This window comes from Erythrolamprus reginae, chromosome 3 (assembly GCF_031021105.1).
Source record: "Erythrolamprus reginae isolate rEryReg1 chromosome 3, rEryReg1.hap1, whole genome shotgun sequence".
Lineage (NCBI taxonomy): Eukaryota > Metazoa > Chordata > Lepidosauria > Squamata > Dipsadidae > Erythrolamprus > Erythrolamprus reginae.
Window position 1 is genome coordinate 54,793,860 of NC_091952.1, and position 25,355 is coordinate 54,819,214.

Sequence of the window (25,355 nt, forward strand, 5' to 3'; positions counted from 1 at the left end):
GTAGGCTTCTCACCGCCTTTTCCAGCTCTGTTTCCTCCTAGGAGATTTTTAGAGAGGTCCCATAAAGGCTTCTCACTGCCTTTTCCAGCCCTGTTTCCTCCCAGGAGATTCTAGAGAGGCCCCACAGAGGCTTCTCACATCCTTTTCCAGCCCTGTTTCCTCCCATGAGATTCCTAGAGAGGCCCCATGGAGGCTGCTCACAGCCTTTTCTGGTTACAGTTTCAGAAGCTTGGGTTTGTAAGTGGAAAATTGTTCTTGAGAAGAAGGCAAAAAAATCTTGAACTTCGGTTCTTATCTAGAAAAGTTCATAAGTAGAAGCGTTTGTAAGTAGAGGTACCATTGTACACCCTTGTGAACTTCTTTACAAGTGTTTGGAACACAATAAGAGGAATACTAATGTACTGTATGAGTATGAGGCACACTTTTGTACTCCTCAAAAGGGGGTGAAAACTTGGGTGTGTCTTATACACCGAATGTACAAGCCACTCCCACCCTTTGGCTTCTGCCTCCCAGCAATTTACATCCTTGCAGCAAACAGGAACGAGCCTATTAAACCAAGCAACTCATTATCACCCTCAGCTGACCCTCAGCTGATTTGCCATGTGCTAAACTGAAACTGAAACTAGCTTCAAGGAGGCAAATTGCTGGGAGAGACATGCAGCTTTTTATTTTCTGCTGAACTGGATGCAAGGAGGTAAGTAAATAACTATAAATGTCTGGGGTGCGGTTGACTGTAGACAGTTTAAGGTTAAACTTTTGGGGTTTTGGGGAAAAAACCACAGTCAGGTAGTGCATTCCATGCATTGATCACTGTGTTCCTGAAGTCGTATTTTCTGCAGTTGAGTTTCGAGCAGTTTACATTGAGTTTGAAACTATATTGTGCATGTATGCTGTTTCAGTTGAAGCTGAAGTATTCATTGACCAGTAGGACATTGTGATAGATGTCACACATTTATTGTCTTGCAGTTCCTGCTATTCTAATGTGACAGGCTGAACGCACCGTTGAACAAAAGCAATGAGCTACAGAAGCTTAACACTAGGAGCAGACAGAAAAATGTTTGAAATGTAGTTTCTTTTAGCATTCTTTGAGGAGGGAGATTTGCATAACAATAGAACCTTGTTGGGCACAGCGATGCATCCTAGTCTTTCATCAATTCCTGAGCAATAAATAGCTCAGCCATTTCTGGGCTAATTTGTTGACAAATAATTGGAAATTATGATTGGCTATCAGTTTTTGACCTGTACTGCAGACTTGAAGAATGAAGCAGGCCGATTTCATTTCAATTGGGGGATCACAAGACTTTATTCCATTTGTCTGGAATGCCCCAGAGTTTCTATTATATTCAAGAATTTTCTTTATTTGTTCTGCTCTCTAGTCTTTGATTGTAATAATCTTGATTTGATTTTGAATTCATCCTTAAACTAGTATACTGTGCTACTTAACATTGACATGATGCTTTCAAAAACTCCTCACAATCAATCATGTCAATAAGTGCTTACAAATTAGTATTTTCTGGTCTAAATTTTAGATTATACTCAACTGAAAAGCTCTAGACAAAAACATGGTAATCAACTTTTATAAGGCAATTGGCTGAGGTGGGGCAGCTTATAAAATAATTAGTCAATCAATCAATATAATATTGCAAAAGACCAAAGTCTGGCTTCAAACCTATATATTTTTTCCTGGAAACAATCTAATTAAATGCAATGTTTACTTTTGAGTAAACATAAAGTATATGGAACTATTCACCTAAATCACCCTTCAGCTATTTTTCTTAAGGTTGTATTTGGTTAATAGCTGTCTCTCCATTCCATTAACTTCTGCTGGATTTCGATTTATCTTTTAAAATGTTAAAAGCAGAGATATAGAAACTCTTGTTCTAAATAACCAACCTGTAATCAAACAGTTTCAATACTTGTTTGCACGTCTTTCTTTTTGAAAGTGCAAAGAATGGCAGGTACTAGTATGTCAATTTGATATGCTGTGCAGAAGATTCAGTACAGCAAAATTATACTGAAATGTGGATAAAGGAAAATTCTGAGCTTGAAGCCAGATGGCAATTAAAAACTCCTGGATGCCATGCCAACAGCACCATCTGGTGCTCTTAGTCCATAAGCACAATTTGCTTGAAGCATATAAACCCATGCTAATTTCAAGATTTCCCAAGAAAAATATTTAGTTATGGCATCAACAAAGACAGCAACTTCCCAAATTATTTCACATTGCGGATCTACTTGTCTCTCTTCCCATATTATCACAGGCTGGGATTCCCCACCACCAATCTCATTTGATGAAGTAACAGGAAAGGATTTTTAAATGTCTACTTGTTTATCCACACACTTGCTTATTAGCTATTTGTAAACAAATACTGTACATGCAGTATGGAGGATTAATGAAACTAAATCATGGGCATAAAGGAAAATTTGCTACTAATTAAGAGACCACAAACAAGTTCCAAAAACAGGCATTTGTTTTTTGTTTGGTTGGTTTGTGAAAAACAAACATACGCCAACTGGATTAGCACCATAAATAAATTGAGAATTTTGAAAAGGATTGTGTGTGTAAAGAGGCCCTCTCAAAGGCACTACCTTCTTAAGTGGTACCTGATGTAACTTTCAAAACGTGGCATTTGCCAAATTTTTGTTATGCAATAACCCTAGAAAGCATATTCACAAAGCACAGGTTCTGATTGTGGAATTCCCTTCCTATCCATTTATAATGGGTGCCACACCAAGTTTAAGCATTTTTAGTGTCTACGCAAATATGTCTGGGTTTTTTTTATTTTTGGCTCAGCTTATATTATTGTTTCATTTTATGTAGTTCTTTTATGATTATAACAATCCTGTTTTAGCATTCTACTTTATTGATTTTATTACTTTGTTTTATAGTTTTACAGCTTTATCTTTCAGCAAAACTAAACTAAAATGTTATCAATCAACAAAGTGGTAAAAGTGCTGATAAAGTTCTAGAGATTGGAAGAGGACTTAACGTTCATCTTGATGCTTGATGAACAACACTGTTAACAAAGCAATCCCACATAATTATGGAATATATTTCTATAGTTCTATATTGGCTGTTGATTTGTAATTCCTTTTCTATTGATTTCAAACACAGAATTTGATATTTTCATTAAGCTATTTGCAATGACCATCAGCTTACTTTTCTAATGATCACTACCAGTTCCGATTCCATTAAGGTAGTGAAGGCAAATCTATGGCACACGTGCCACAGGTGACACATGGAGCCATATCTGTAGGCATAAAAGCTGTTGCCCTTGCTCAGCTCCAGCGTGCATGTGCTGTTGTCCTTGCTCAGCTCCAGCGTGCATGTGCTTGTCAGCCTGCTGATTTTCAGCTGGCCCCGCCCATCTGCCTCTCCCCTCTCAGGAGTCATCATGTGGCCTGTTTTGGATGCCAGGTAAGTACAGGGCTTGCATGGGGACTCTGGGAGGGCATTTTCAGCCTCCAGGGGGCCTCCAGGGGCCTCCAGGGGGCAGGGAAGGCCACTTTTGTCCTCCCCCCAGGCTGTATGAAAGCCCATGGAGATTAGGGAGGGGAAAAAACAGCCCTATGAGGCCCAAGTTGAGAAATGGACCATTTCTGGCCTCCAGAGAGCTTCCGGGGGGCAGGGGAGACCATTTTCACCCTCCCCAGGCTCCAGGAAAACCTTTGGAGATCGGGGAGGGCAAATAACAGGCCATTTCTGGCTTCCGGAGGCATCAGAGAGCTCTGCTGGGCCCAAAATGGGGCACAGGGGTCATGCGCACATACACGGGGCAGCACGGGGGTTCATGTGCAAATGTGCATGGGGGCAGAGTGCAAGGAAGCATTGAATTATGGGTGTGGGCATGCACACATGCACTTTCAGCACTCAAGGGAAAAAAGGTTCGCCATCACTGCATTAAGGTATATATACGCCTAGAATTTTGTGTCTGCACGCACAAGTAACCATTTGTTCACTCAATTTAAAGAAGAACCATCAGGAGTGTCTAATCACAGAGTTAAATAAGATTTTTAGTTCAGAAATACAAGTGTGACAGAGGGAAGCTGGACACATCTGTCCCTATTCATGTACTGCACAGTCAGATACCCTTCCCTCTTCTTTTCCCTCCTCTTCCTTATTTGTCAATTGTTGGCTTCCTACTAATCCATCGATTATAAGCCAAACATCGGGAGGGAAACAAGCATTTTGCTCAATATTGTAGGCTAGACCGAAAGAAGAATATCTGGAGGTTCCTTTTTCTCCCTGAATGCTCGTTGCAGTTTATTGGTTTCCAGCTGCTATTAACAGTGAGCTGAGTCAGTCTGGTCAGTTGGTCATCCCAGCACAGGTACCATTTGGTAGATGACTCAAGGTAGATTTACCAAGGTTTCTTTTCCCATTTGTTAGATTTGAAGTGAGGATTTTTATTTATTTCTGTAGTATCCACCCTGTGAGATTGGGCTAAGAGAGTAATTAGGTCAAAGTCATCTACTTTCCATGATTATGGTGGCAGGATCCGGATGGGTATTAGCAGGCTGACTCAACACCGACAAGACGGAGTGCCTGTGGGTTCTGCCTCCCAAGGACACTTCCATCTGTCCGTTCATTACTCGGGGGGGGGGGGGGGGGCAGAACTTTTGACCCCCTCAGGGAAGGTCTGCAACTTGGGTGTCCTCCTCGATCCACAGCTGACTTTGGACCATCATCTTTCGGGTGTGGCAAGGGGGGTGTTTGCTCAGGTTTGCCTGGTACACCAGTTGCAACCCTATTTGGACAGGGAGTCTCTATTCACAGTCACTCATGCACTTATCACCTCAAGATTCGACTACTGCAATTCTCTCTACATGGGGCTACCTTTGAAGACTGTTCGGAAACTTCAAATTGTGCAAACTGTGCAAAATGCATGCACGGAGTGTTGGAGAAACATGGGCATGTCTAGGAAGGCCCATGCCTTCCTAGACATGCCCATGTTTCTCCAACACTCCGTGCATGCAACAAACCGCACTGAAACACGGGTGCACCTGCGGCTCCAACCGCAATTTTGCTACCTGCACAGGTGCAGTAGCATAATTGCACTGGACTCCGCTAGCACTCAGAGCAACAGAGATGAGCACATGTCACCGTTCCACCTTACAAGCCCACCTCTGTATGTATGGCTGAGGTCTGAATGTGTACGATTGATTTTTTAAATATTGGGGATTTTAGGTTAGTTATCTAGTTTAATTAATTGGATTTGCCATTGTATTTTATTGTTTTTTTATTATAGGTTGTAAACCACCGGAGTCTTCAGAGAGGGGCGGCATATGAATCAATCAAACAGACAGACAGACAGACAGACAGACAGACAGACAGACAGACAGACAGACAAACAAACAGATTTGAATTTGAATCAGGGTTCCCCTAAGCCAGGAGTGTCAAACTGGATTTCTTTGAGGGACGGATCAGCATTGCAGTTGTCCTCCATAGGCCAGCTGGAGGTGGGGTGGGGAGATGGGACAGATTGCCTCCTACAGCATTCTGCCAGCCAAAACGGGGTATGGGGGGTTGACCGGTAGAGGCACTGTGAGCCATTTTGCTATTTCCAGGCCAATCACTCAGGCTAGATCTAAGCACCCTGTAGGCCAGATCCGGCCTGTGAGCCTTGAGTTTGACACTCCTACCTTAAACAAAGTTCAATTTAACCACTATAACAGTTACAGGTTTAAAGGATGTTTCCCCCTTGCTTTAGTTTTTTAAATGATTCTCACTTCACCACTTAATGTAAGACAACCATCTTAATTACTGTCTCCTTGACTTTGACTTTGAGGAGACAAGGAGATGCGCATACATTTATCCTAAATCTTTGAACCACAATCTAATCTACCCTTCCCCTTAGGGTTTATATAATATTGAAATATTTTGCACTTGAAAAATATTGACAGTTGATCAGGATATTTGTACAGCCTTTTTCATTAGGCAAAATATGTTCCTTTTTTTCCAATTAGGCAAAGAATGCAGTTTGATAAATATAAAAAAAAAAATCAGAAGTACAATAGTTTAAAGCAAAAGATGCTTGCTGTAATTGGAACATTCTTTACTCAGTTTTCAAATAATAGAGTGGTTCACATATCTTTTCTCTGATCAAAATGAGCTCATTGTTCAAGTATTGCTGTTTCCTAAAATAGCAGCATTTAGTGATAACAACATAGTTCTTTTCAGGGTTTATTACAAATAATACCATTTTTATCTTCCACGTTATTTTTGTGACAAGTAAATAAATCTTTGGAAATATATGTTTACAAAAGGTACCATTTTCCTCACACCACATGGGGTATTATCTTTCAGTTGTAAGAAGCAAATTTATAACAGAAGTGGCATTAATGCATTAATGAACTCCTCCAGCTCCAAAACAGGCAAATAATATATCAACTGATATTAAATAAATAAATTTAATGATTGTTTCCCCTCTGTTCCAGTCCATTACTTTAAACATTTATTTATAAAACAGTAGTAACATTTCAGAATCAGAGCACAGTGCATTTTTCTTTTCATTTTTCTTAAAGTAATTTTTTTAACAACAACAAAAAGTATGATTCATTCTCATATAAGGATTCCCCTCTCCCAGTTCTCAAAGTGAAAAAAAATTCTCTCCACTCCAGTTAGGATCTACACACAATATGCATGTCGTCCATTAATATTAAACCCTTGAGATTTCTAACATAACAACAGTATATATTCAAAGTACAGTATATGCTTCCTATGGTGCATGCTAGCCTAGTGCTAAGAGAAGAGAACATACAAATCTTTGACCTGGGTTTTAATGTTTTGTTTCACAAATTATATCATTCTTATGAGTTGTACAAGGAGGAGTTACAAACAGTTTTTAATCCTGAGGAAAAGAAGTGTTTTAAGGCTTTCTCAGCAACGAATCTTGACAATTAGTGATACATACTGCACAAGACATGTCTACATAAGTACATAATGTATCTGAAAGAAGCACCTCATCACATCTATGTACTACACAAATGCTTGAGTCTGTTTGTACGTCACTTGCAATTGCGCAAAATTAGGAGATATAGGGCAACAATTACTGAACCAATTTAACTTGCAGAATGCCAGGACTCATGACTACTGTTGGAATGAAATTTGTGGCTTATTCAGTGCCACTATACTAACCACATTTAGCAGAAATGTATAAGTTGTATGGCACTAGGGAAAATAAGAGGGCTGGATCCCCACCCTCTTTCCCACCCACCCCTCTAGTCCCCTGCACCCAGTTAGCTAGTAGCAAGGGCCAACAGGGAAATGGCAATTGGCTGCTTTGGAAACCAGGCTAAACTTTGATATTTCTTAATAGGAGTTTGCAGCAAGGGAAGGAGGAGGGAGTAGCAAGGCAGGGCTGACTGGGAGGCACTGGCGATCAAGCCTCTTCCTCCTTGGAGGGAGGGGACCAGTATTGGGTTGCTACCCATACGGATAAGGATGCCGCACCGGTAGCAAAAGCTGCACTGCATCCCAGTATGTTTTTGCTTCTGGGCATGTACAGGAAGCAAAATTTTGTGAAGGGATGTGCACATGTGTGAGATTTCAGCGATTTTTTGCTTCTGCAAAATGATTTTGTTTCCTGCACAGAAGCAAAAAATTACTGGGACATGTACGTGAGAAGCTGTCACCTTGGGAGGGTGAAAAATGGGCCTGCCAGGGCCACTGGAAGTCAGGAAATGGGCCGTTTCCAGCCTCAGGAGGGCAGGGGAGGATATTTTCATCCTCTTCAAGCACCAAGAAAGCCGCTGGGGCCTGGGGAGGGAGAAAAACGGACCTACCAGGCCCAACCTAAGTTGGGAAAATGGGAGCGGGCACAGTGGGCATGGCAACAGGGGGTTCACGTGTGCATGTGCAGGGTGGCAGGGGCATTATGGGTGTGGGCACACGTGCATGCGCAATAGAACTTGCGCTGGTACCCGAGGAAAAAAGTTTCACCAACTCTGTCCTAAACTGTACATAAGCGCTAAACAAATCCATCCAATTTGCCATACTTATTTTTATAAAAATGGCGCTATTTGTCCATTTCCTCCCTAGCTCAAGGTTACACAAACCCAGCCTCACAGAGGATCTACAGTGAATTTATAGAATGGCCATAATTCTTCCATGGGCACTTCATATAAAAGTATAGCAGAATTTCCATGATATATACTTTTAAATACCTGATTCTGTTAGCACACAATGGAAAATAGGAGATTCTGGTACTAAAATCTTAGAATGCTATCTAGTTATCCTTTTTAAATGATTCCGTGAATGATAAAATACATATATAAATATAACACGGTGGTACCTCTACCTACAAACACCTTTAGTTATGAACTTTTCTAGATAAGAACCGGGTGTTCAAGATTTTTTTGCCTCTTCTCAAGAACCATTTTCCACTTCCGAGTCTCCGAAACTATAACAGGAAAAGGCAGGAGGAATCCTCCATGGGGACTCCCTAGGAATCTCTCCAGGGAGGAAATAGGGCTGGAAAAGGCAGGGAGAAGCCTCTGTGGGGCCTGCCTAGGAATCTCCTGGGAGGAAACAGGGCTGGAAAAGGCAGGGAGAAGCCTCCATGGGGCCTCTCTAGGAATCTCCTGGGAGGAAACAGGGCCTCCACCACCCTCCCTGTGGTTTCCCCAATCACACGCATTATTCGCTTTTACATTGATTCCTATGGGAAGAATTGCTTCTTCTTACAAACTTTTCTACTTAAGAACCTGGTCACAGAATGAATTAAGTTCGTAAGTAGAGGTACCACTGTACTCTTATCACTGGAAGTTTTCAAGAAGAGACTGAGTCTCCTGCTTGAAGAGTAGGCTGAGCTCAGTGGTGGGCTACTTGCCCGGACAGAGGGAATGCAGTGGAGTAGTGAAAATGGAGCTCCACCCCAGAGAACCCAATTTGCATTGAAAGATGTTGAAAGAAAATGCAGGGCATCCTACATAAGCCACGCCCACAGTGTGGTAGTAAGAATTTTGGTTGCCCTTCACTGGCTGGGTTAGAAAATATCAACGGTTCCTTCCAACTCTGTTATTCCGATTCTGATATTTCCTTATACAGTAATGAACTTCTAATCGTGCCACCACTGATATCATGGCGCAAAACAATATAAAATTAAATTGGATTTGGTGCCACATGACTGAGTAAGTGTATATGACTAAAATCATTACTCCTTCCTAAAGTCTTCCTTATTAGAAAGGGGAAGTAGTAGTCCTCTGGAATCCTTGGTGCTATACAGTAAGAAACAGTCCTACTGTGTAGTTATTGAAATGTTTTCTAGAAGACGGAGTGGTTGCAAATAGACATGGAATAGATAAGGAAGAAAAATATACTAAAATGGGAAATAACAATGAGGTATAGAGAGGAAGAGGATTTGATATGATGGCAAGAGATGGCTATAATACATATGCAGGCTTCTCCAAACTGCTTGCTGTAGTCATACTGGATGAGAATTGAGGGATTTGTTAACTTAGCATAACCTGAAGACATCACGTTGAGGAAGATTGAGTGACTGACATAATATACCAAAGAAAAATTCTTCCACAGAGTAAAGTTGCACATTATCGAAAATCTGTTGATCAAAGTACCAGAAGTATTAAGTTTATCCCATTCATTGCTTTCTCAGTTACCAAATATTCCAAAACATCACATGAAGGCATATTTCATATATGGCCACATAGAAACATGGGCTTCCTTAAGTATTCTGGGTTAAAACTAAAGTACACTAGGGAAAAAAAACAGAGGAAATGACAATCTTGCATAGCTTTATAGAAAATGCTTTGGCATAAAAGGCTTAAATATTCTCACAACACAGATATTTTAATGCAAAATTATCACTGATGTTATCCAAAGGCACAGAACTGAAAATATTCCAGTCATATGGGTAATCAACCCTCTCTTAAATTATGTTATTGGCAAAATTTAGTTGGTATTCCTCAGTTAAAATGATAGGCTCTCTTCTCTAATCTCTCCAACCTGCATGTAATATGGTAAAAACATAGAAAACTGGTGTCAAAGAAAGACCTAGTGCTCCATTGAGTCTGCCTTTTTTATTATTATTTTTGTCAAATAATGGACATGTGTTTATCCCAACCATATTTACCGGTATACTCCCCTAGTCATAACTGACACACTATCTCTATTGGGAGTTGGTTCCAAGCTTCCACTACTCTTTCTGTGATTAATTTCTAACATTACATTTGCACTTCCATCCTGTCAATTTGTGACTGCTACATGAAACCTGTTTCCAACCACCAAGAATTAATACATTAGATTTTTTCTGCTGCACTTATGCTGCACTTATGTACTCGTCTAAATATCTAGCTCTCCATCCGTCCCTAAAAGACTAGAGATATAAATTTAGATGAGAATGCACATGTTGGAAATAAGAGTGGGGAGTATACAAATTCCAACGTATAAAATAATAATAAACTGAATACAGTGATACCTCGTCTTACAAACCCCTCAACATACAAACTTTTTGAGATACAAACCCGGGATTTAAGATTTTTTTGCCTCATCTTCCAAACTATTTTCACCTTACAAACCCAAGCCGCCGCCACTGGGATGCCCTGCCTCCAGACTTCTGTTGCCAGCGAAGCACCCGTTTTTGCGCTGCTGGGATTTCCCTGAGGCTCCCCTCCATGGGAAACACCACCTCCGGACTTCCGTGTTTTTGCGATGCTGCAGGGGAATCCCAGCAGCACAAAAACGGGTGCGTTGCTGGCAACGGAAGTCCAGAGGTGGGGTTTCCCAGCGAGGGGAGCCTCAGGGAAATCCCAGCATAACAAAAACACAGAAGCCCAGAGGTGGGGTTTCGAGAACTTCAGTGTTTTTGTGATGCTGCAATTTCACTGAGGCTCCCCTTGCTGGAAACCCCACAAAAACATGGAAGTCTGGAGGTGGGGTTTCCCATGGAGGGGAGCCTCAAGGGAATCCCAGCAGCACAAAAACGGGCGCTTCGGCTGGCAAAAGGGGTGAGTTTTGGGCTGGCACGCATTAATCGCTTTCCTATTGATTCCTATGGGAAACATTGTTTTGTCTTACAAACTTTTCACCTTACAAACCTCGTCCCAGAACCAATTAAGTTCGTAAGATGAGGTATCACTGTATTTAGAAAAAAATGCCAAATCCAGTATAAATATCTGGCTGTGTGACCAACCATAATAATAATAATATAAAAAAATCTTCCCCTCCGCCCCAAACCCCCCTTGGTTTTCCTATCACATTGATCTTTCTTGAATCAAAGTATACCTCTATTAAATGCAGATCAACATATCCTTCCTATTAAGAAACAAAAGATTGCAACAATTGCAATAATGACTAAAAAAATGTCAGTGAGAAAGTTTTAACTGTGCAAAAAGTATACTAAAAAGCTACAAATACCATATTCTCAGACAGTTGTTCTCAACCTGGGGGTCAGAACCCCTTTGGGGGTTGAACGATCATTTCACAGGGGTCGCCTAAGACCATGGTGAAAATTCCCCATGTTGTTCGGAACTAAAGCTTCTATTCTGGCCTCTTGGATCATATTTTTACAATCCGACCAATCAGATGTTTACAGTGGGGGTGTCCCTCTGACCTTCCTGCAAATCAGCTTAAAGCTCTGTTGGAAGAAATGATGCTAGGCTTATGGTTGGGGGTCATCACCGAGTCTTCGGAGAGGGGCGGCATACAAATCTAATAAATTCAATTATTCAGAGTATAAGACACCTTCCCCCACCTAAAAGAGGCTGAAAATTTGGGTGTGTCTTATACTCTGAATGTAGCTTTTTCAAAGCTTTTTTTTTCAGCCCTAACAAGGTGCTAACAATCTTCCTGGCTTGCAAGATTTTTCATTCCTACTCCCTCCAAATAAGGTTCTTTTCCCCCAGTCCTAAGTGTTTGCAGGCTTGTTTTCATTGCTACTCCCTCTGAAAAAGTTTTTTTCAGTCCTAACCAGGAGATAAAATAATGTGCTAAAACTGACCAGGTTAAGGACACTAGCCAGATGAATACCTGATAGGTAGTTTTTCCCCCCTATCTTCCTCCCCCAAAATTAAGGTATGTCTTATACTCTGGTGGAATTTATACTCTGAAAAATATGGTAAATCTTGCAAGTCTGGAGGTATTTCCTCTCCCTCACTTTATCTTCAGGTGAACTAATGAGGGTCGTCTAAAATACTTTCTCAGGTTATTTTCTTGGCCCAAACTCAAGCTGCTCTTATCTTTGTAGCAGTTCTTCCTTCCTCCTTTCCTTCAACACTACTCCCTATCGCCTCTACAGATAGCTCACTAATTATTCCAACGATGCTAGCTTAAGGGTATATAGTGCCCCAAGATCGCATTGATGGGTGGTATCTCCTGCTTTAGGTTTGCATTTTCAGGGTAACTGGGAAGGGGGGATAATATTGGTATTGCCAAAGCTTTGGCATCCTTGGCCAGGGTCTTCTTGGCCTTTGGCTAAAGCCATTCCTGTTCCCATAGAACATGTCCATATGTCCATATATCTGGAGCTTCTTGTCCACCTGAGGGTGAGGCAACTTGAAAATGACTTTCGCTACTCTATTTTAATAAGGATGTTCTCCATTCTATTCTGCTTCTGAATACTATGTGAAAATTACTGTATATAAGATACATGATATACAAGATATCTCAGAAGTGCAACCGAAATGGTTCTCCACTTGTATTTCTATAGCCTGCCTAGGAAGGAATTCTGTTTCCAGTGAGTTTTGGTCTTGGGAGACCTGGCTTCTAACATCCTGTTTGAGAAAGGTATTTTGTTATAGGGATTGGTATAGCAGCTCCTATACCAATCCCTATAACAAAATACCTTTCTCAAACTTTGTTTCAACAGCATTGGCCCAACCGTTGCGCAACCACTCGATGGCAGCCAAGCAATACAAAAATTCATTATTATTGCCATCTAGTGGTTGATAGTTGAACCATCCATCCATAATTTCAAGAAATGCAGAAATGTTCATTCAGTCAAGAGTGTGATAAAAAAAGAAAAAAGGAGGGTGGCGAATCAGCACATGGAGCAATCAGGATAGTGTGCATGCCAAGTGGAGGAGATTTCTCATTTGATGAAAATGCACAGAGCCATCAATCACAGTCTTTAGAACAAACTGATGTTTTTTCAGCACTGCAACACAGAACTGTTCTGCATGCAGTATAAGAGTATGCTGTGGGGACAGCAAGAATTAAGGCAACAAGATTTACTGCTGGTTCTACTACAAATGAAAGGGCAAAGCAGCTGTGTGGATGTGGCCTAGGTCTACCTGCTTTGATTTATTGACTGGATCTCCAGGCCCACTATCTGTTACAAGATCAATTTATTTGGAAATAGTGATAATGAAACCTCGACTCCTGTGCAGGTATCCTTTGTGTTTTACTACTGAGCTATGACTGCTCTATTTTAAACCCTTCAATGATCATATAAAAGTGGACTTTAGACTTAAAGTATACATTCATCTATGTTTCTCCACAGCCCTAACTTCAGAAACAAAGTAATAGGACTTTAAATCATACAAAGTGGAAGTTTAAGAGGAACCGAATAGACTAACAAGCTTAATATAAATCAAATAATATCATTTGATACTTCTCAAATGCAAAAACACTACCAACTATCAGACCACCCACTTCTTCCACTGAAAAGCAAAAACCAACAAAAGGAGAAGTAAAATCTAATTCAAATTAGCAAAACAATTTGCCCAGTCTCCTGGATGACTGGTGGCAGTAAAAGCTGTTTGAATGCCTCCAGATGCTCATACATTTCTATTCCTGTATGGCCATTAAGCTGTCAAGGATTGATAACCAAAAAAGATTCAGAAAAAGCAAAGGAGAGGCCGAAGCCAAAATTTAGGTTAAAAACTATCAAGGTCTAACGAAGTGCAAGTCATTAATTAAAGCTGTTGTATCCCAGCCTTAATTGAAACTGAAAGCATTAAAAAGGTTCTGTGAATGTTATTACAGTCTCTTCCTTTCCCAAAGGATTAAAAATCACCATCCATCATTACTCAGAGTTAACTAGTGACATCCCCCACCCCATTAAAGAGCATACTGAGTGTTCCTGTTCAATACAAAAAATATCTCCAGTATGAAAGCACACCTGAAGAAGACACTCCCAATGGCCTGTTGACAATAGATAAAAAGGTGGGAGCAATCACAGCGGATCTTAACTTATTTATTGCACATTCAAATGCCAAATTTCAATTAAAGCTCTTGTCAAAAAGGGCACACAGCTAGCTACCCGGATGTCCAGGGTGGTTCATAATCATATTGTTGTGAAATTATTCTAACTGGCTTTGTGGGGCTGGAGTATGAAGAGCACAGGGCACAGGAGAGTTCTGCAGGAATCAGACTGACCATATTTATTGTGCAGTCATGGAAGATGAGGACCGATTGTTCACTTTTGGCAAATCAAGGCAGAGGAGAAAGTGAGAGATTAACGTTTCAAGAACTACGGACAAACCTTTGTGTTAAAGGGTTCTCCCATTCCCACCAGAACACAAACCATCTCTGATTCGGGATCCATTTCTTACAAGCCACATAAGTCTTTGAGGAATTCTAAAACAGAGAAGTCAAATGAAGAATTTTCACTTTGCAAATAAACAATATTGAATTCCTAATCTGCCAGGAGGGCTTCTGTTCACAGCATGTCAGTGTCTTCCATGCTGAAGCTGCTTCTCCGACTGCTAGCCTTCGAAGCTTCTGGGGACACCGTGGAAAACAGGGGGTCAGGAGCCACAGGGAGCATAGTATCCTCCATTAGCATCAAGTCTAACTCCTTCTTGGACAAGGAGGGGAAAGAGACATTTTGGCTCGGGTCCAGCGGGTCGTGGAAACCTCTACAACTGTCGTCAAAGCTCAGGCTATGGGTAAAGTCCAGTTGATGATAAGGAGACTGAGGAGGAGGAGGAGGAGGAGCAAAGTGAGGCAAGTGCTGAGCATCCTGTTCTGCTTGGAGTTGTGGTTGCTGCAAGAGCTCCGCTGTCCCCTCCTCTCCAGAAGATTCTTGCTTCACCGTCTGCTGAGCAACGTCAGCCATGTTCGTGCCAGAAGGTGAAGTGGTTGGTAACCCATGGACTCGAGCTTGCATCTCCAGTTCCTTGAAGACAAAGCACCAAAACAAAGAATTCTTAGAAAAGAAAAAGCATAGGACAGTGATGGCGAACCTTTTTTCCCTTGGGTGCTGAAAGAGCGGGCACGCACACTATCGTGGATGTGTGAGTGCCCCTACCCTTAATTCAATGCCTAGGGTGGCCAGAAACAGCTCCCTGCTGCCCGGAGGCCCTCTAGAGGCCAGAAACACCCTGTTTCCCAACTTCTAGTGGGCCCAATAGGCTTGTTTCTCCCTCCCCAAGTTCCAAAGGCCTCCCTGGATATGGGGGAAGGTAAAAACGCCCTCCCCCATCCCTCTGGAGGCTCTGTGGAAGGCAAAAATACCCTCTCAGAGCCTCTGTACAAGCCAAAAATCATCTGGCCAGCACACACTTGCATGTTGGAGCTGAGCCTAGGCAATGGTTCGCGTGCCAGCAGATATGGCTCTGCGTGCCACCTGTGGCACCCATGCCATAGGGTCACCATCACTGGCATAGGATACATAATCACAGCCAGCACCACACCTCTGCTCTGTTCTACTGTGAATACACAAGTATGCACTAAATAATAACACTATGATTCATGCTTGGGCCCCTTTCGTACTGAATAAATATAATATGATAAATACACAACAGTCTTTACCTCCATATGGCAAATGCAAAAATTTACAATATATACAGCTGCATTATTTTTTCCAATTTTTTTTATTTTTCCTATGTAACAAACAATTGAAAATATTTTATGTAAATGGTACAAGACTCAGTTTGTCAGCAGGAAAACTCTCCAAAACCATAACGGAACAAGATCAAATTCAGTAGAGAGACAGAGAAGCTGAAAGAAGACTAATTTCAAAACATCAAGATCTAGGGGGAGGGGGAGGGAATCCAGAGGAAAAACCTCAGTGCTTCCCTATGGAAGAAACAGTTGGGCACTAATCAAGAATGTTGCCAACTTTTCATTTTTAAGTCTCCCTCTCTATCACATGCTGTTAAAGGAGCTGGAGAGAAAACTTAGAAGCCATGCTCTGTATCTCTTCCCTACTGGTTTCATTTTGCATCTGGATTTATAGATGCTCTAAGTCAGTGATGGCAAACCTATGGCACAGGTGCCACAGGTGGCACACAGAGCCATGTCTGCTGGCTTGCAAGCCTTCGCCAATTTCAGCTCCGATGTGCATGTATGTGCCAGCCAGCTGATTTTTAGCTCAGAGGCTCTGCGAGGGTGTTTTTGGCCTCCAGAGAACCATCGGGGGGATGGGGGAGGTGTTTTTACCCTCCCCCGGCTCCAAAGCCTGGGGAGGGCGAAACATGAGCCTACTGGGCCCACCAGAAGTTGGGAAACAGGCCATACCTGGCCTCCAGATGGCCTCCGGGGGGCGGGGGAAGCTATTTTCACCCTACATAGGCATTGAATTATGGGTGCGGGCATTCGCGCATGTGCAATAGCATGCACACACACTCTTTTGGCACCCGAGAGAAAAAAGCTTTTCTATCACTCCTATAAGTAATCATTTTAAATGTGTTCCAGCCCCAAGTGGAGTAAAGCATGGATAGGTAACTTTCTAAATTCAGAAGTCATAACTACCTTGCCAACAGGTGAAAGCACCAGAAGAGGAATAGCTGATATACTTATGAGCCATTTTTTTGGTGCTTTCCCTAATTTTTAATAGAAACTCTGAGTCCATTTCCAGTCTTCCACCTAAAATCCACCCCATTTGATGATCAAACAGGCACAGTTTAACAGTGCAATTTCAAACTATTTGGAGTGGGTATGTTGAAAGTAACTCTAATGAGGACCTGGATTGTGGGGGCAATATGCCGGCTCTGTTAAAAAGTGGTATTGCTAACATGTAGTAAGCCGCCCTGAGTCTAAGGAGAAGGGCGGCATAAAAATTGAATAAATAAATAAATAAATAAATATTTCCACTTTTATTTTTGAAAACAAAACTAAAGCAGTCATAACGTTTTAGCAGCAAAATCAGAACTGAAAATAAGACACTTGGAACCACATGTAGCCTAGAAGCTGCCCACCCCTGAAGTTCAGGATAGAAAAAGAAAATGAAAATGATGCATTTCCATAAACAATTTTTCAGCAAAAATATTTTGGATGCCACATCAGAGTGAGAGTAATGCTGGATTGAAAAAGAACACATGGCATGACTTTCACACAATCACCGAATTCCAACAGTGAGCACACAGAAAAGGACTATTAAGGTAAGAATTGGACTTGAAGCCCATGTTTTGAATCTCTTCTATGTTTTTCTCTAGCATGGCAACATGAAGCTAATAGTAGAATTAAGCTAATCTATTTTCATTGAGCTAATTAAAGAAAGCAGTTTCTACTAAAGCAGTTTATAGCACATAAAAATACCGCAGCCAGTAAAAAGTACAAGACATGGGGTTTACCTGTATACGAAGCCAAAGCTGCTTGTTAGCCATTTCCAGACGCCGAGAATGATTCTCAAGATCTCGTGATCTCTGCAAATCTTTCTGCATCCTTCTGATATAATCAACAGAGGCTTTCAGGATTGTCCCTTTGTTCCAGCGCACATCACTGGAATAAAGCATAAGAATAAAGCATAGGGAAAAAACACTGTTGCCATTCCAAAAGATTATTTCCAGAGTTAGAAAAACTCTTGCTCGTAATCTGTTTAATTTTTTGTTTCAGATTTTCAAACGAATGAATAAAGCAGCCAGTAATTCAAAACACCATATAAAATTTATTACACATTCTATGGCCAAATGACTTCTCTAGATCAGATGTGCCATCTGGACTTTGCTGGTGGCACAAAGTTTGCTGGACTTTGCTGGTGGCACAAAGTTTGCTGGACTTTTAACCTGCTTTATCAGCTTGGATGGATGAAACAATCTTTCAGAAAACAAAGCAAGAATCATAACAAAAATGTATCCAATTGTAATCCAGTTGGTATATGGAACTCCTAGGAACCAATAAACAATCTCACAGTACTAACATTCCTAGAAGAAATTAAGTTGTGCCAATAACCAACCAAATTGTAGGTTTATGCGAATCACAAAACATTTTTTTCTCCATCAGAACACTAAAGGGATAAAGCATCTATATCTCACATGATATGCACAAAGCAACTAGACAGCACTCATAGAAGCCAAAATTAATACATATATATTTTTAAAATTGCCTGTTGTAGCTGGATGTTTTGTAAAATATGGCAATCTTGCAAGATGTTAGCATTTTTTAAATTCATCCATTCACTCACAATCAGTGGTGTGTATCACCTGCAAGTTTTGCCATAGCATTCTTGTCTATTTCTACTTGGCTTTCTTTTTCTAAAGTGCCAGATAATTTTTAAATGTCTTTCCCAACGTTACCAATTAGTAACTCTTTTCTGGCTATCAGGTCCTTGCCCATGAACACTCTTTCCTCACCTAGCCTCTCCAGATATACTGGGATTACAACTCCAGCAGAGGTGGGTTCCTCCTGGTTCAGTCGGTTTGCCTGTACTAGTAGTGACCTGCTGGTGATGTCACAATGACATCATGGAACTGGTTCGGTCGATGCCAGTCCGTGAGCACCGCCATCTTTTTTTTTAATTGTTTTTTTGTTATTAGATTTCTATGGCGCCTTTTCTGCAGACTCAAGGCAGCTCACAACAAGGATAGGTGCAACAATAGAATGTATAAGAAATCTAAACTTAAAAATATGATCTAAACCCCCAGTCCATTAAAAACAATGATCCAAAGTCATCCCATATATATTCTAATCATCCACCGGAGCTAGATGGAACACTCAATGGCCCCAAACCTGCTGGCAAAGGTGAGTTTTTAAAGCCTTGCAGAAAGCCAGGAGGGTGGGGGCAGTACGAATCCCTGGAGGGAGTTGATTCCAAAGGGTTGGAGACAACACAGAGAAGGCTCTTCCCCTAGGTCCCACCAGACGGTATTGTCTGGCTGATGGGACCTGGAGAAGGCCAACTCTGTGGGACCTAAATGGCTTCTGGGATACATGAGGCAGAGATACATTTTTTAAAAAAATTAATTATTTTTTTCTTCTGAACAGAAAAACAGAGCAGAGTTTCAGGCACTGTGCATGCATGACTATCTTGTTTTTGGCTTTGGGGAGGAGTTGGATTTTTCAGCACTGTGCAAGCGTGTGCACACTTTGTTCACATGTGGGGCAGAAGGAAGTGAACTGGCATCGAGGTAAGTTAGAACCCACTCTTGAACTCCAGGATTCCCATCCAATGTGCATTTTCACAATCACAGTTCCTCATTCTGGCTACAAACACTAGGGGTTGGCAAATGGCAGCCACAACCCATTCAGACCAAAGCAGGGTCATGGCACACAAATTGCAAAGTTAGATGGTTTATTTCACTGCAGCAATCAGTGCTTTCATTTTATACATATTTAAAATCTAAAAATTGCCATTGCAACTGCCTACTAAAGCTTGAAGGTCTGTTTTCAAAAGTCAGCCCTGACAGAAAAATGAATCCCATTCAGAAGAGCACATAAATGTCAAAGATTAAAAGGCTAATCTAAATTTTGAGTGTATTATTACACTGAAGAAATTAAACAAAAGTTGTTTCATACAGCTGCTACTACATGTGGAGGACTAATGTTCCTTTTATCTAAAATTCATATGAGGTGTCATCTTGGTCACATGCTATCTTTAACCAAACCCTCTTGTTGAAATCTGAATGTAGCCTGTTGTGTTAGTTTGTTTATAAGCTTTCCATAGCAAAGAGCTCTGGTGTGTGAAATATGAAGGAGCAGCTTTCAACCCTCACTCAGCCAATGGCTATTTAAGGGAGCACAACACTGGAGCTCCTTTCTGATGCTATTCTTATACAGCCTTGCTCCCTTGGTGCTATTTTGGCATTTTACAGCATTGTTACTCAGAACTCGTTTTATCTATACTCAGTGCAAATGCAGGCTGTACCTCACAAGAAAAAAAAATCAAATCAAATCACAGGGTGTGCAGCATGAGGGAAAAACAGATTAGCCATATCTATTGTTTCTTTCAAAATGGCTTTTCTTTTGCGTTTAGTTTCTCTCCAACTGCAGCTATTCGGGACAGAGCCTACTAGAGTAAAATAGCTTTAGAAACAGGGTGCTGCAGGTATTTTTTTTTCTGGAAGAAAGAGTAGATGAAGGGTAGAAGGTCAACATTCCTACTTATATTATGCCCAAGAGATATTGACAGGGACAATAAAAAAAATTAAGATGGTGGCCAACACAACTGGATTAAAGCATGCAACACGCATTTTAAAAGGCAGGGATTTGATTTGGGAAATTTTTCATTTGAAATTTAAAAGTGTTTGGTGTGTGTTTTTAAAAGGCAGAAATGAAATATAGTTTTCAACACAGCAGGCATGGGAAAATAATTTCCCATACAACTTTTACTCTGGTTGCCTGTATTTCTCAATTTAGACTCTTGTCTCTCTTTAAGAGGCAATGGGAAAATATGAACCATTGACTAGAACTTACAGATCACTAGCTTTTGGAATCAGCATCCCTAATTCCTTAATACGATCATTAATGTTGAATCTTCGTCTTCTTTCAACTTAGAACAGAAAGAGAGAGAAAAAAATCCTGTATGAGATAATAAACATTATAAAAAAATTCAACTTTGTTAATCAAAAAACAAGTATAAAGAAGGTAAAGTAAATAATGAGATGTTGCTTATTTTAAGGAAGATATAAAATATTTGATCAATGACCAATGACAGAAGTATAATAACTCTGGTTTGAAGGGCCAGGACTATACTGATGAATATCCTTAGAAAATGCTTTGTTCCTTCTTTTGCATTACCCCAATTAAATTCCTCCTTTTGCATTAACCCAATACAGGAACAACAGTCAATCCATCTGGATGCTTACAGAACAAAGCAGTTCCAATACAACCTATCATTTCTGCCTTTGTTGAACAGATCTTATCTGACTATTATACTCCAATTCCTATAGATTACCCCATTGAGCTTCCTATGAGAATGCAAGGCAACACAGAAATTGCAATGGGTTCAAACCATGATGGCTAGGCTTATATCAAATACTTCCTGATGGAACCATGAAACACATATTTTGGATAAATAGCACTAATTTCCATCAAACTTCCTATTAAAATCACATTGTTTGTTATAGATACTGTACATTTCTTTAATTCATCTTTTTTCTTTTAATCTCTTGTAAAATCACCTATATTTTCTTTTGTTTCTTTTTTCCCAATTCATACTTGAATTGTATAAGTCTGTAATAATGGCTCTTCTTGTACCCCAAATTGTTCTTAAATCTGTGCCTTTGTTTATGTTTTTCTTAAAAAAAACCCTCTGTTATTTTCTTTTTGCAATCTTTTGCTGTCCAGTCCTTCTGTAACAATATTTCTGTTCTATTTCTATACCCTCTTTTCTATTATTTCTTAGATATATTTTACAATGAGTATCTCCTCTATAACCTTCATCATATATTTTACTATGTGTATATAGATATACAGTGTTCCCTCGATTTTCACGGGTTCGAACTTCGCAAAAAGTCTATACCACGGTTTTTCAAAAATATTAATTAAAAAATACTTTGCGGGTTTTTTCCCTATACCACGGTTTTTCTCGCCGCCGAGTCTGCGGAGAGGGGCGGCATACAAATCTAAATAAACATAAACAAACATAAACATAAACAATGACGTCATACATCATCGCCAAACTTTCATCTGCCTTTAATAAATATTTTTAAAAATAAACTTGAATAAATAAACATGGTGAGTAATAATCTAAATAGTTGCTAAGGGAATGGGAAATTGCAATTCATGGGTTTAAAGTGTTAAGGGAAGGTTTGTGATACTGTTCATAGCCAAAAATAGTGTATTTACTTCCGCATCTCTACTTCGCGGAAATTCAACTTTCGCGGGAGGTCTCGGAACGCATCCCCCGCGAAAATCGAGGGAACACTGTATACCCACTAAAACCCTCATTGTGTATTGGACAAAATAAATAAATAATAAATAAATAAATATTTCTTTTAATCTCCATCTAAAAGTTGTATATTTCCTTTTGAGAATAGTATTCATTGTGTTGTGATTAGAAAAAGTCTTTAATAAAATCCTTTAGAGGTCCTGGTGGCCAGATTTTTCAAAATCCATATCATATCTATTCTTGAAAACAAGAATAGTGGTACCTTGTTGAACAATAAGTGTAATTGCTTTTTTTTTCTCTCCATATGTCAGCCAAATAAAATTTCCATCAAACTGAAAGTCTTTGGTAATTTTGAGTATTTGTCTTTGTTTGTAATGTGGATTTCTTATAAGCGAACTATGGCTATTTTAACTTTTTTCAAGTAATTAAATTTTAACTTGGGGAATTTGCCCCATTTATATTCCATGTTAAACATCTATATTCCATAATTAATCAAATGCACACTTCCTTTCTGTTGTCCACCTCTATTTTCAGTCTCTTTCCTGGGTTTTAAGATACATTGATACATTGAGGGGGTTTTAAATAAGCCATTGTGTTTAATGATTTCATTCATTTTCCTTTGTATTTCAGTTATCAGATTAGATTGAACTTCTAAGTAGGTACCAGAATACATACATACCGTACATATACATATACATATACATATACTTATACATATACATATGCATATACATATGCATATATGCATATGCATATATACATATACATATATACATATACTCCAGTACCTACTCAGAAGTTCAGTCTAATCTGATAACTGAAATACAAAGGAAAATGCATGAAATCATTGAACACAATGGCTTATTAAAAAAAACCTCAATGTATCAATGTATCTTAAAACCCAGGAAAGAGACTGAAAATAGAGGTGGACAACAGAAAGGAAGTGTGCATTTGATTAATTATGGAATATAGATGTTTAACATGGAATGTAAATGGGGCAAATTCCCCAAGTTAAAATTTAATTACTTGAAAAAAGTTAAAATAGCCAGGTCACTTCTACTCACATACCCATAAAAGAAAGGAAGGGTTCATCATTTAATCCATGGGCAGCTATATACTACAGGGTTGGGTTTTTTTTACTATTTTCAACAATTTATAATCATATTGTCCTCAAACAAGAGGATGGTTTTTAAATTTTAATTTAATACAATTATATGTGACTGCATTTTTCCTGGCCAAGGCAGCACTGTTACATGAATTTACATATACATATTCTCCCCTGAAAAAAAATAAAACCAAAAAGGACATTTTAAGGGGTGGGTGAGGAAATCTATGAATCAATCAGATAGTGAAGCAAATCAAATGATAAAATTAGTTGTACGAAAACATGGTTTTGCAGAGGGTAGTAAATCAGCTCCACGGGGATTCAATGATCTCTTTACATTCTCTGCACCAGAATAATAAATGGAGCGTACTCCTGCTTGTGAATAAAAATACTGTTTCTAAATCATTGACCACAAATTAGATCTACAAAAGGGCTAATGAGATAGAGCAGAATGCATTTCAACCACATGGTTGTAACCAGCCTCTGCTTACTTAGATTATGATTATCCTTCTTCTGGCGTTCCTTAGCCAAGGCACGGCTCTCGGCATCTAAAGATAACACAACAAGCTGTTATGAAAAGCAGTGGGCCAACCAGAACAAGTTTCATTTTATAAACACATGCATGCCTGTGTATAAATAGATTCACTGCTGACCTACAGTCTAAGGTAAAGCAAGCACTAAAAATTGCCCTAACCATTTGGGCATACATACACACTGGCCACTCAACCTGCCATGTTACCTGTAAGCTCTATCTTTTGTGTGAGATCAGCAGGGCAGGAGCTGCTGGTAATGCCCACCACGGAAGGAGTCATCTGGAGGTCACTGTTATAGACGTTCATATGGCTGCTGGACAGAGGCAACTGGATACCAAAGGAAGAGAGACAAATGCACAATTAGTTTAACACAGAAAAAAGAAGATAAGAAAGTATTGGCCAATAGAGGACAGGAATAACCTGTGGCTTTTAGCACTTCCCCACTCTTCCCAACCATGTATCTCCCATTCATTACATGCAAATGGTTTACATATTTACACCGTATGTGTGTCATCTAACAATGTTACGAAAATAGGTTTTACTATTTTAAAATGTTTCCATTCATAAATATTATTATTGGTCTCCTGCAAAACAGTGACTCAAAATTAATTACTTGGAAAGAAAGGAAGGATAGATGCAGCTACTTTATTTCAGTTGTTTTATTCTCATGACGCCTAGAAACAATAAGCTATTTTTTTTTAAAGACATACTCACAGTATTGGGCATATGAATTTCCGGATTAAGACACCCCACTGTTGTCAGCTGCATGATATCTTCAATGACATCATCTATCTAAAACAAGGACAAAAAAGCCATCAAATACAGATTTATTTAATGCATTTTGAGGGGGGTTTCAAAAATGTTTATAAATTAACAGACATGGAAAATGTAAGATTAATTGACTGATTGAATGATTGATTTTAATAGCTGACACTTGGTTTCAACTGACTCAGGGCTGCTCACCCATGAGAACAGAGTAGATAATTTGTTGTTGTCTGAGCAACTTTATCTGATTAAGGCTTCAGCTGATTCACTCAAACTCCAAGTTCTCTCTGATAGTTTTCTGTAACAGAAGTGTGACGCAAAACACCACCTTTCATTGTGTACCCCCTCCCACATTTACATAATCAGAGAATCATTTGCTTGAATTACAACTGGACTTTTCCACTTCAGATTACAGGATGAGTGTAAAGAAGTTGAGTGTTTCCTAACCAGAGATTTAACCCAGCCTCTTCAACAATTCCTGTGTCCCCAAAGAACTTACAAACCTCTCTCTCTGGATTGGAGCTGATATTAAGCATTGCCATTGGACTGTTTGGAGTGCTGTTGCCTGCAGAAGAGGGCAAGGCATGACACGTTCTCACCCCAGGGGAGACTGAAGGAGGCGGCTTGGGAGAAGGAGCACCAAGTAGCGGTGCAAACTTGTTCCCGTAAGTTTCAGACAGATAGTCTTGGACCTTCTTGTCTCGTGACCTTTGGATATGGTATGTGGTAGGATTCTCTAAGAAGGACTGAACCTAAAAAGTATTGGAGAAAATAGAAGAGCTATCACATAAAGATAAACATAATTTTCAAATATATACATCTTCAGAAATAGGCTGTGTCCATAAAATGTAATATGTAATATCAAAGCCCTGACACTGATGGCAGTGTCAGTTTTTCATTTCTTCAAAAGTTTGATTTCTGGAGTGGAGGTTCCAGAGCAGGTACTATGGCACAAAAGGTTACTCTCTCATAGGAGACCCAGAACACGCCTCTGCTGTTGGA

General features: G+C 39.9%; 1 protein-coding gene across 1 annotated transcript in view; it reads right to left on the minus strand.

The window, feature by feature from the left end:
- Positions 1 to 14,139: 14,139 nt before the first annotated feature.
- TFEB (transcription factor EB) overlaps positions 14,140 to 25,355 on the minus strand; it is a 73,555-nt gene continuing 62,339 nt past the window's right edge. Inside the window, exons 4-10 of the mRNA XM_070745340.1 lie at positions 24,857 to 25,105; positions 24,303 to 24,380; positions 23,795 to 23,915; positions 23,547 to 23,603; positions 20,534 to 20,609; positions 17,476 to 17,623; positions 14,140 to 15,077 (exon numbers count right to left, since the gene is read on the minus strand). Coding sequence (XP_070601441.1) covers positions 14,619 to 15,077; positions 17,476 to 17,623; positions 20,534 to 20,609; positions 23,547 to 23,603; positions 23,795 to 23,915; positions 24,303 to 24,380; positions 24,857 to 25,105 — 1,188 coding nt within the window. The 3' untranslated portion in view covers positions 14,140 to 14,618. The remainder of the gene's footprint in view (positions 15,078 to 17,475; positions 17,624 to 20,533; positions 20,610 to 23,546; positions 23,604 to 23,794; positions 23,916 to 24,302; positions 24,381 to 24,856; positions 25,106 to 25,355) is intronic.